This window comes from Micromesistius poutassou, assembly GCF_964030765.1.
Source record: "Micromesistius poutassou genome assembly, chromosome: 19".
NCBI lineage: Eukaryota > Metazoa > Chordata > Actinopteri > Gadiformes > Gadidae > Micromesistius > Micromesistius poutassou.
The window spans coordinates 6,614,292-6,627,092 of record NC_140289.1 but is presented as its reverse complement, the minus strand read 5'-3'; the positions used below and the strand labels follow the sequence as shown (position 1 = coordinate 6,627,092).

The 12,801-nt window shown below is 43.8% G+C and overlaps 1 protein-coding gene across 2 annotated transcripts in view; it reads left to right on the top strand.

Moving 5' to 3' along the window:
- Positions 1-301: 301 nt before the first annotated feature.
- Positions 302-12,801, top strand: part of arid1b (AT-rich interactive domain 1B) — a 31,270-nt gene continuing 18,770 nt past the window's right edge. For both annotated transcript variants that reach the window (XM_084483966.1, XM_084483965.1), the window contains exons 1-4: positions 302-1,569; positions 6,739-6,930; positions 10,278-10,421; positions 10,884-10,994. In XM_084483966.1, coding sequence (XP_084340092.1) covers positions 571-1,569; positions 6,739-6,930; positions 10,278-10,421; positions 10,884-10,994 — 1,446 coding nt within the window. In that variant the 5' untranslated portion in view covers positions 302-570. The remainder of the gene's footprint in view (positions 1,570-6,738; positions 6,931-10,277; positions 10,422-10,883; positions 10,995-12,801) is intronic.

Genomic DNA, 12,801 nt, shown 5'->3' with positions numbered 1-12,801 from the left:
TGCTGTACAGCTCATAAAAGTCGATTCTAAAGGCCTGTTCCGTGTGAATTATGCACTCTATAGAAAAAGGGTTAGTTATGATCACATTGAGCTCTAACTTTAAATAGGCTCACACTAAATAGGTCTTTAATGGACAATAATCGTTTTTAAATATAGTGAGTAAGCTCGATGATTCTGATTGACTGGCGAGGTCATGACGTCAACCCGAATAACCAGAAACTTTTTGCAGCGGAGGGAAAGATGCCACAGACCTCCACACTACAGATAGGTCTAAATCAAATGGCAAGAAACAGCTAGTGGATTCTATTTTTGTATTTTGCTAAAAAAGCAAACCAGAGAAAGATTGGAGGTCTGGGGCAATTGATGGAGCTATACCAGAAGAGAACCATTTCATATGAATAATGCACATGAGCGAGTGAGCGAGAAACCCTTCAAGATGCCCACCCAGCTAGTCTTGAGTCCTGTGAACCGTCGTACCGATCCAAGTCAAGGTAAAGTGAGTGAGATCGATAAACTTGTCGTTGTTTTTCCCCCCGGCTATTTTGGGGTTCGTTTTCTGATGTGATCAGTATGGAAACGACGGGAATGCTTGGCAACTCTAAAATCAAAACCCATGGCGGTGGCGGCGATCCTCCTCCCTCCATACGCACACCTCCACAGCCACAGCCGCAAGCGTTCAATCAGTTTATTGAACATCACCACCCACGACAAAGTCAAAATAACAAAAACAACCACCATCAGCAGTCGGTACAAGGAGAAAGTGGAAACCGCCAACATGGAGGAAAGGAAAACATTTCGGGGAATCGAGTCGAGCGCCATCATCCACTGAATAATAAAAGTGAGGAGGTGGAGGGGGATCTGTCGAGGTACAAACCCGAGGAGCGGATGGACAGCAGGTACGAGCATGTCAGCCGGGGATCAACGAACAACAACAACAACCCCCGCAATGACAACAGCTCTGTTACCCAGTTTAATAATTATTATGGGAATGGAAGAGGAGGGCCTAGCTTTGATCAACATGGCGGACAACAAAGCGTAGGGTCTGGGATAGTGCATTCGGTACAGAACACCATGGATGAAGTTCAAAACTCCCACGAAAGCTACAACAGCCCGTACAACCACTACCAGAACTATCGACCTGGCTACGGTACCAGTGGGTATGGAGGTATGGCGAGTCCCTCGCGCCAGGGCAATAACCTAATGGGCCCTGGCAGCAACGCTACGGCCACTAGTCAAAGCAAAGCGGCTATGGCTGCTACAGCTTCCCCGGGTGGAGGTGGTACTCGTGCCGGGGGTTTCCAGAGATTCCCCGGGCCAAATCAGCAGCATCCCTCCGGTGCCACGCCAACTTTGAACCAGTTGTTGACATCTCCAAGCACCATGATGCGGGGTTATGCGAGTGGCTACCAGGATTACAACAACCCTGCTGCACAACAGCAGCCCAACATGGGGCTCGGTAAAGATATGGGGTCCCAGTACGGCTCGGCTAGCCATGGCTGGGGAGGACAGCAGCGAAATCACCCCTCGATGAGCCCGGGAAACAACGGACAAGTCATTAGCCGAGCTCAGGTAAATGGCACGTTTGATTATATATGGTGTTTACGGCTCAATGTGAAACGGAAGTTTGTTGCAAATGAACCGTTGACTTGCTTAGCATTCACCCAGCTAGCTAACGATAGCAGGGCTTCGTTCTTTTTATTCCCACTGCCTTTTAGATGCATTTTTCATCATTATGTGTACATTTATTGGATACATATAATCGGGCAATGTAGTCTTACACGCAACTCGTTGGCCGTGCGAGCAAAACGCAAACACGGCCAACAGATTTCCATGGACGGTCTAAAGTTTGTTGCAACACCACGTCCAAGGTGACTTGTTTAGCTTGTTATGCTAGGCGAGGCTAGCATTTCAGAGCTAGGTGATTTATAACGAAGCCCCGAAGCGGTATCTAGCCCAGGCCTGCTTAGAAATGGAACACATGGAAATGGAAAATATTCCCTATTTATACTATACACGATCATTATAATACATTGTTTACGTTTGACGAAATGTCATTTGAGGTAGACTATATACGGATCTAGCATCTGCGCCCGTCTCGTTTTCTTTCCACAAAACCCCGTCATGGGGGGTTTCCTAGCAAAGGCTCTCAAGTCACCATTAAGTAAACATCACTGTCACTTTTTGTGTAGGCTTTTCAGACCTTAATCGCTTTACATATGTCATGGTAATGGCCTCGTCAGGGGAGTTTGTTTACGTTGTGTATTTGTGCTTTACACGGTAGTCTTGTTGCTGCCTTTGATGTGGCCTCACGCTTCTGCAGGGGGGCCCTGCTGTCCCCTGACCTTCACACATGCAGATTAGCCACGTGTCTTCGCCCACATGCATCATTTCACAACAAAACATACAAGTGGCCAATTCTACAGTGTAGTTTGAAGGCTAGCGGCCTTGTGTGTGGCATATTGCTGTGTTGTAATGACAGGTAACCGTTATTTATTAAATCAATATACCTTGTTTTTTTTATATGTACTTATGATTATCTATATATAGTTTTATATTGAATTAATTGAATTGATTCACTGAGAATGAATTCAAAGTATCGCAAAACTCTACGATGGCTGTCGGGGAACTCTTACCTTATTCATCCTCCCTTCCCTAGGGTTGAAACTTATTAATAAGTATGAATAGAAATACAATATATACAGTTGGTTGTTTATGAGCTTGTCGTACTCTATTATTGCCAGTGCAGTGGAGGATCAAATAATCACAACACCAATTTGGGCAGGCCAGTCGGCTGGCGTTTGATTGGGAGGAACAGCAGGTCAAAGTGAAAGTCTCTTGCAGTGGCGAACTCCAGGCATGTTACATTATAACAGGGTCCGGAGGTGGAATTGTTGAGGGGGGGGGGCGGGTGGAGGAGGCACCAACTCTGAGGAAACAGAAGAGCATGGTGGTCTTGGAGTTGCATGCGGGACTTTCTGTTCCCAACTGTATGTTATTGAATATAATATAAGACATTTGCCAATTTTATCCAAAATTATTTTCTGGTCATGCAAACGATGACATCCACTATGCATTATGGGTTAAGAAATCAGTGTGACTGACGAGTCATACACTTATTACACATTGAATAATCGGTAATAAGTTGTGCAACTTAATTTAAAAAAAAATCAGTGACCTTATCCATGGTGAATTAATCATAATAATTATATGAACAATTTTGTTAACCTTTCTTTATCGATAGTTAATTCTACCTACATTCTCTGTTAGTGACAATGAAAACGTTTCTTGGCTTTATTGAAGATGATAGGAACATGTCTTCCCATGATCATGCTCCATTAAACTTGGGTCAAGAAGTTTCTAAAATGAATTCTTTTTTTTACCAATAATATAGGGCACAGAAGATGGACCCATTCAAACACAGCCCTGGTTAGAAGAACTCTACATAAGGGCACTCCCTTGATTACTGGGACTACCATACTATTTACAAAGCAACTTCCAGTAAATTCAGATACAGGTCATTAAAGAGCAGGTAGGGATAGAGGGATGTTACTAAAGGATGCCTAGGTAGGCTGTAAAGCATTTAACATAGGCAAATGATAAAGGAAATCAGGTAAACACATTAGATTATCATGCATTCCTGTCTCAATATTAAATGGTAGCTTGCTAGCCTGTGGTATCTAAATGGTATTTACTTGAATAAGCATTTAACCAGCACCCTACTGTAATGTCTGCAGTGGAATATTCTTCGTTCAAGATAGCGTATTCACAACTAACGTGGGAGAAGGGGACTTGTCTGGTTTTGCATGATATATAATGCTAGGCTGCCAATGACAAGCTAGGTGATTTATAACGGAGCTCTGCAGCAGTGTCTAGCCCAGGCCTGCACAAATATTCCCTAATACAGCATAGAATGTTAATTATAACACATGTATACATTTGAAGACTTACAAAGGATTACAGTAGCCTCTTCTGGTTTTCTTTCCACAATACCCATGGGTCATCCTGAGTGGTTTAATCTCAAATGCTCTTGAATCCCATTTTAGTAAACATCAGTGTAACAATTTGTTTATCCTTTTCAGGCCTTTATCGCTCCACCGGTAGTTGCCTATTTGCATGATTAGGGGAGTTTGTCTCTTTAATGCTTTGTATTGGTACTTTACACAGAGGCTCTGCTGTTCCCTGACCTTTTGTATATGCAGATTAGCCACGTGTCTTCACCCGCATACATAATTCCACAACAAAACCTCCAAGTGGCCCTTTCCCCAGTGTACTATGAAGGCGAGCAGCCTTGTGTGTAGCATATTGTTGTGCCTTATTTACAGTGCACCGCTGTTCATCTAATCTAATTAATTAATTTACATTGCAATGTCAAGTGAATAAAGTACTAATACTGAGGACAGAGCAAGGCTGTTAGCTATAGCATTAGGAAAAAAACACTACTAATAACCACATACTTACTTATGTGGTCTTGTGGAACTATAGAAGCGCACCTTGCCCTGTACTTCATCTGGCCCTGCGAAGATGGAAATACAAGAACATTTGTGAAAGTGTCAGAAAATACCTACAACATAGAGACAGCCCATGGCTCATGTGTATAGATTGATGAGTGAAAAGGTGAACAATAAAATAGGCTGGACACCAACATGTAACACAGGTGAAATTAAGGTGGTCATCACAGTAGCGTCGGTTTCATGTGGAAAGGTCCATCCTGGCTATGCCCCCCACAGCGTCTTTGCTGTGGTTGGGCGAGGGGGGTCTTTCTGCTCCCATTGGGTGAAGCTCATTCGATCACCCGTCATCCAAAGCCAGGAGCTGTTGGAATAGGTCCTACCGTACAGACATTTGAAAAGTCACTTTGGCGGGAACGTAACAAGGCCAAAGATACGTTGCTCAACCGAGCAATGTAGGTGTTGAAAACCCGCACACTCACACACCTGTGAAACGTCTATTTCAATGTTCTGGCTGTTAAATTGTAGCTAATTAATTCCCTCAATGATAAATAAGGTACTGATGTGGATTACCTACCAATGAAACTGCATACAAGACCACTGGACCTTATGGTTCTGAGGAGTGAAATTACAGTTACTGTACTGCATTATTGAAATTTACAGTATATGCATATTGGTTTATTATTTGTAATGCTTATATTTAATTATTTCATGTTTATAGGAAAGATATACAATAATTTAAATAAAGAACCAAATATGCTCTTTCATTTTGATATGACATTCATATTGTGGAATGGACAAGGAACAGAGCATTTTTTGCCATAGTCGTCAGTATTTTTACCCTTACCTTTTTATGGTTTATTTTTAAGTTAAAAAAAGATATAAAGTACCGAATAGAAAACTTTGTATAAAAACTTTGAAATAAACAGACTTACCTGAATTGTGACACTCCTAAAATATATATATATAAATATTATGATTGATGAAGTATGATTTGAGTCAAAAAAAAGTCAAAAATAATGATCATATTACCGCAATTTGAGGTTACCATTACCCAGCAACCAGAATCCCAGCTAGTCTTGTCTTTGATTTGAAGATTGTACTCACGAGTTTAGCCTGGAGGTCCTTCAGGGATGAATAAATACTCTCTATCCAAGACAAGCAGTTTAGCTTGGATTTACATGTATACGGATGATTGATTGCAAATGACTTAATTTGCAAATTCTCCCATTCATGATGCAAAGAAGCACCTGCATACTTGAGGATGCACAAGAAAGCAAACCAATAAACTCAGTGCTCAGAATGGCCGTAAATCAAGTTTTACAATAGATTAAAATGTATATTATAATTATAACATATTGCAACATAACCACAATATATTTAACAATTATTCGCCAAAGGCGAAGTGAATAGTCGAAGCCCGAAGGTTGAAGAGGCTATTCCCCACTATTCACGGAGCCTGAGGTGAATAATTGTTTTAGTATATACTACATGTGAACACTCCAAAAATAAACAAGATAACACTTTTTGCCGGGATTTATTTGTTTTTATTAGCGGTTTATTTATTTTCATTAGCGTGACGAGACGACCGCCACGCGCGGTCCCCATTACGTCAGACTCAATAACAAACAAGCTACAATACAACTCAGATCATTCAACATTTATGGAAATAGAACTGAAGTCTTGAAATCTGTGGATATAAAAAGCCAAAATATGACATTGAAAGTGATCAATGGCCAAACGGATGGAGGTCAAACTTGTCTTGCTGTAGTATAGCTTTTCTTTTCTCTGATTGGTTTGAGGAATCCATCTTGCCTGTCAATCTCCTTCAGATAATCTAATAAAACACTCAATAGTAGAGAAACTCAGGGACTCACAAATCTTACCTACAGCCTCTAACCAGTTTTGATTTGGTTATTATAGTGCACATGATTAACAAAACATGTAAACCCACTATTGAGGGAGAGATTTTGCGTCTACCCGGAACATTGATTTTACTATTCAAATTTTACGATACTGCCCTACGCCACTTCTTGCCTCTTTCTCAGAATCATGTCCCCCTCAACTCAAATTCTTGGCACATACAATAAAAAGCCAACAGACACCACATAGACACAAACAGGCTGCACACCTTTTGCACATTAACAACTTAAAAAAAGGGATCTTGTCCATGGCTTGAAAGAATCTTCCATTAGTCTTCTTTGGTGTCTAAAGAAGTGTCTAAAGAAGTTCTTGATAGAACAACGTCACAGTAAATTCTCCACTTATCCCTCTTCCTCTCTCTGTTTAGGTCCCGCCCATGGACGCCATGGCGATGAAGCGTTCTCAGCTTTACGGCATGAGCAACAACCCGTACTCCCAGCAACAGGGAGCGCCGTACCACGGCCAACCCTATGGCTCGCCTTTGCCTCACCGTTATCCAATGGGAATGTCCGGAAGAGGTCAGATGACCACAATGGGTGGAATGCAATATCCTCAGCAGGTAGGCTGTCAGGTCGTTGTGTATGTTATCGATTTTCAGTTTGAAAATCGAAAACTGGTTCGGTTTTAGATATTGGTATTAACACACAAGCCCAGAGGCTCTGATTGGCCACCACGATGAGGCCAGATGCATCATTGGTTTGCTTGAATACACCTTGAGGGTACGAGCAGGAGCACTTTGAATGCACTCTGACCACTGGGCCAATGGGAAGGCAGAGTGGCCTGTAAGTCGAGATGATTAGTCTCTTGGTCGTTGCAGGGTTGCGGGTTAGACTCCCTCCTACTTATGACAAAGTATTGACGTGTGTGTGTGTGTGTGTGTGTGTGTGTGTGTGTGTGTGTGTGTGTGTGTGTGTGTGTGTGTGTGTGTGTGTGTGTGTGTGTGTGTGTGTGTGTGTGTGTGTGTGTGCCACAATACCAAGAAGATATTGTTAAACACTGTGCTCTTACGTTTAGAATAATCAACCCAGTGTTCCACAATGGGAGAATATCCCCATATACAGGAAATGCAGTCTGAGAGTGCTTCTTAGAAAGCCGTGGCAGGTTCTGTGAGGGGATGGGGTTTGCGTCCTGCAGCGTGGTAGTGAGACTCGGACTATAAGTACAACGGAGCCGTTGAAGGTGACATGCCCCATGGCTGCTGCCTCGCACGGCAGGCCGCCCGCCCGCCACCGTGGCTGGTGCTATTCCTGGGGCGCGGAGCAGCACTGGGCTCCGGTTATATTTAGACTGCCAGTGTTCGAACGCCTGTGAGAGTAAGATCTAGAGAGGACCGTGAAGCTAGCTGCACAGCTCTTAGGTCAGATGTTGATGACCCTGGCCTGTCAACTGTCCGTCTATTGACGAGATGTTCCACCAAATAATTATGAATCAATTCAATTATTGAATCAACCAATCAATTATCATTCCAATCCAACATTGGTCTTGTGTGTGTATTTATGAACGATGTTAGGTTTTTTCAGTAACGGGGTAATCTAACTAATTACTGTTTCTGTCGTTACAACGCTGTTATCGTTACTGAACGTTAAATGTGGTGCGTTACAATGAGTTGATTGAATAAACTGCGTAATCCGAACGCATCCCTGGCTCCATACACAAACTTCTAGTGAGGAGATCGGGTGGGTTAACAACGAGATAAGCGATTATTATTGGCTAAGGCAGAGTCATGTCAAAAGTTGGCATTTTCAAGGTGGAGATATAAGCACTACTTCAAATTCATTGACATAGCAACTTTTGTTTTTACAGTAACGCAAATAGTTACTTTCCCTGGTAACTACTACTACTTTTATTATAAAGTAATCAGTTACTAACTCAGTTATAACTAACTCACTTTTTGGAACAAATAGTGAGTAACTATAACTAATTACTTTTTTAAAGTAACGTTCCCAACACTGTGGAACACGGGTGCTTTTGAACGTAAAAGGTCATCGTACTAGCCCCAGTGGAATCTGTAGTACCACATTCTGGAATGAGACAAGGAGTCGTTATCCCAGCAGTGTCAAACTTAATGTTGTGACCTACTTCCCGCTGTCCCTTGTGACGGTACCCCTGCTTCGATCAATAACTCAGTGTAATTTTGGCCTGTTTGATAGGGTAATACATCCCGGGAACTGTAAAAGAAAAGCTCATTTTCCCCCTGGTGCTTTTCATTGAAGCGTCTCGGATGTGTGAGTGATAACCCCTCCCAGGCGCAACACGAGAACTTCTATTTATTCCAAGAGATGTTGTCATCATCTCATTACTATGTGTTGATTACATCATTACCCCTTCTCACCGTCTGCTTTCTCGTCATTGAGCCGAGAGGCGCAGTGTGCAAGCTTTTCCATCTGAGGTAGCGAGTGTGTTAATGACTTCTGGCAGCCCTGTTCCAGAGGGCCTGGGGACGTCCCCCCTTAAAGCCTCCGGGGTCTGGTGGTGGAGAAGGGCTCGTCTCTGGTATGGAGGGGCTGTCCACGCCGCTATCCTTGATTTGTCTGCTTATACTTTATTGTATAAAGATATTGACTTGGCCTGCTGGTTGTTTCAATTGTTACCGCGAGTTGTATCATTTTAAAATCTGCAACGAAAGCCTCGGGAATCTGTGCTAATGTAATGCATTTAATGTGTTGGTGCCAGTCATTAATTGATGACAAAATGTGCTGGCATGTTTGGCCTGGTTTCTGATCATCAGTAAATCAGGGCTCGCTGCGAACCACGTCCCTGATGTAGTAGAATGCATGGTGAATTCTAGCTCTGCATGTGATCCCAGTGTGACTGTTGTGGAACAGAGGACGGCCTCAGCCATCCTCAAACCACAGCCCTCACACATCACACGTTGTGATGGACAACGCAGGCAGTGTGCAACGTTAGCTTCAGAAGAGCAGTTATGGTAAGCTTGCCGGTTATTTCTATGCAGATATTCTATGCAGATATTTCCCAAACCTTCACGGGTTAATGTCATTTATCCGACTGCTCAGGAAGTTAACAGAAGAATGTGGAATGGGCTCTGATGAAAGGCCTTGCGTGGCTCAGTCACGTGAGCGTATATAATTAATTTAAAGAGAATCATCGCCATTAATTGTGTTCCTTTCGTCTACACACGCATTTCAGTGTAGACGCAGAATGTTATTCTGTGGAAATTTGTGGCGTCAAGCAGAAGTGCTTAGACTCTGTTGACCCTCAGATGAAAGCAGGCGGCAGTCCATTACACAAAGCTAGCATTTAAACTGTTAAACATAGTCCTGTTTTATCGTACACTGATCAGCCTGGACATAAACTGGCCACATGAAAGGGATGCGTATGAGGTAATTTAATCAAAAAGATACCACTTATGGTTAGCAACCTAATGCCATCTCGTTAAAACCGCCAAACATCCAGTAGGTTACGGCCGGAATGCATAAATGAATCAACTCTCAATTCTGGTGGGACCAGTGTTCCATGACGCTTAGACCCAAGATGGCCTGAAAGGGAATAAGTCCTATTCACGCTGGCTTCCGGACAATAGAGGTGGTTTTCCTGTGTTACTTGGTGTTTGGAAAATGATACCCAGCATTGAGGTTCATTCACAACTAGATCAGAGTGAAAGTGACATGAATCCTAATTTCTTCTTTTGTTTCTCCATACCACTATCTCCTCTCCTCTTACTCCTCTTTATCTCTCTTCCTCTCCCCCTGTCCTGCCCTCTCCTCTCTCCCCTCTCCCCACTCCCCTTGTCCTGTCCTCTCCTCTCTCCCTCTCACGCCTATCCTCTCTCCTCCCCTCTCCTCTCTCACCTCTCTCCCTCCCCCCTCCCTTCTCCTCTCTCCCCCCTCTCCCTCTCTTATCGTCTCTCCACTCTCCTCTCTCCTCTCTCCTCCTCCCGCTGGTCAGTTGGCATCGGTGGGGTACAGTCAGCAGGGTATGGGGGGGTACAGCCAGCCCGGGCAGCCTCCCTACTACAGCTCCCCTCAGCACCAGCCGGCCGCCCCCAGCCAGACACCGTACATGCAGCCTCCAGCACCCCTTCCTCAGCAGGTAGGACCGCATCTCCCACAATGCTCTGTTTTTCTAAGAAAAGGGGCCCTGTCATTTCCTTTTGGAAATGACAGGGCCCTGCCAGTTTTTGCATTTAACGTTTCCTTACAGGTTAGACATGATGATATATTTCTTTGACTTGGTTTTTGAAATGTTTTTTCCACAGAAATGCTATGATATATCATATTGTTAGCCTCTTGACCGATTGTATTTCCTGATGGTTTGAGGGCTTTTTAGACATGGGAGAATAATTGTATACCTCTTTTCCCTGACTCTCATGGACGAGAGTCAGTAGTAGCTGTAGACGGTAGATGTTGAGATTTGTGTAGAACATCTCCAAATTGTCCAACCACTTTTTATTTGTATTTATGAGCTTTGTCCCTCCATGGCCAGGAGAGTATAGACAGACCACAGGCCACAGCCCTTTTTGCTAACCATGCTGTCTACCCCCACCTGCTCCAGGAGGTGCCCCAGGAGGCGTATGGTACCAGGGGCCAGTCGGCTGTGACCCCTGGGAAGACCAGCCACGAGGACCTGGGTCTGAGCCTACAGGACAGACCTTCCAGCCTGCCTGTAAGACACACGCACGCACACGCGCAAGCACTCTAACAATACCATAACAGCACACTCACACGCAAACACTATAACAATACCATAACAATACCGTAACAGCATCACATGAACATCAGCGGACAAACAAACACGCACCCAAACACTATAATAACACTATAACAGCACACGCAAACACTATAACAATACTATAACAGCACACGCAAACATTATAACAATACTATAACGGCACCTGACACCCACAAGCAGACACTATAACAATACTGTAACTGCACCTGACACACAAACACTATAATAATACTATTACAGCCCCTGAACCACACACACACACACACACACACACACACACACACACACACACACACACACACACACACACACACACACACACACACACACACACACACACACACACACACACACACACAGAAGCCATATCTTGTGCCACTCTTCTCGCTCTCTGTCTCTGCGCTGCATTCTAACCTCTGTCGAGCTCCAGTTGAGGTGGCGACGTGCTATTGGAGGACAGACTCCTCAGTCAGGCAGAACCCCCGCTTCTCTCAACCAATCACAGCCCTCTGATTCTACCAAGTGTCCTTCTCTGTGTTAAATCTCTAGAATATATGTGGCTGTGTTTTGTGCATATGGCACTGTTAGGGCTGTTGGTTTAATAGGAGGGCTTTGAAAGGAGAGGTATATACGTTTGGCTGTTAGGCTTGAACACGAGTCTTTACTCGCTAACTCCACTTTTGTCAGCCATCTCTTTCATTCTCTCTGTCTTTCTCTTCATCTAACTCTCTTGTCCTCTCTGTTTCTAACTCTGTCTTACTATTTCTCTCTCTGCCTCTCTTTCTCTCTGTCCCTCACTCTCTGTGTCACTCTTTATCTCCGTCTCTCACTCTCTCTCTCACTCCCTCTGTCTCCAACTGTCTCTCTCTCTCTTCGTCTCTTTCGATCTCTCTATCTCTCTCTGTCCCCATCTCACTCTCTCTCCCACTCTGTCTCACTCTGATGTATTTATCACATTTTACTCTAAAAAAGCGGTTATCCTTACCCTCTCAAATCTCTAGTTACTCTGCCTCCTTCCTCTCCTCTCCTTTCTCTCTATAAATCCCTCTCTTCCCCATATCAGCAGCAGCAGCTGCAAAAAGCTGCTGCTGCTGATGGTGTTGCCATAGTTACAGGGGCCGTACCGAAAAACAGCGGTTTCTGGGAACAAAAAAACAGAAAACGCTAGTCTGTCCTGAAGGCGGATGGATCAGCCTCCTTAATCTAAACCTAAGCATTGCTTTTGCTCCCTCACTTCCATTTACAAATGGATTGGTGGGTGCAGCCAGCCATTGGTCCATCAATCTCCCCCGTTCCTCCCTTTGACTCGTGCCAAGCCCAATCACAGGTCAAGCGCCACCCGAGTGGCCTTCCCAAACTTGGAGTTTGCTCCCCCAGGGCTCTCTCGTACAATGGAAGACTCTCAAGAGACACTGGACATTGCTGAAACTGTGAGGGCTATCGCAGGTAGCTGAGCCCAGGAGGCTTTGATAACAATATAAAATCTGTTACAACCCCTCTATAAAAGAGAAATATTTCCTCGGAGCAGGGCATTACTAGAGATGTAAAACGGCACATAAAATCTAAAATGATTGTCCTATTAAACCACTTAACTGGTGGAGAATTCCTCCATTATTGAATTATGTGAATTATAGCATAAGGTTAGGCATAAAGCATTGCCTATTCACACTAAAAAGCTGTTGCATCTTTATTGCTCTATTCTTGCTGTATTAAACTAGTCTCAATTGGGTCTGTTTTTTTT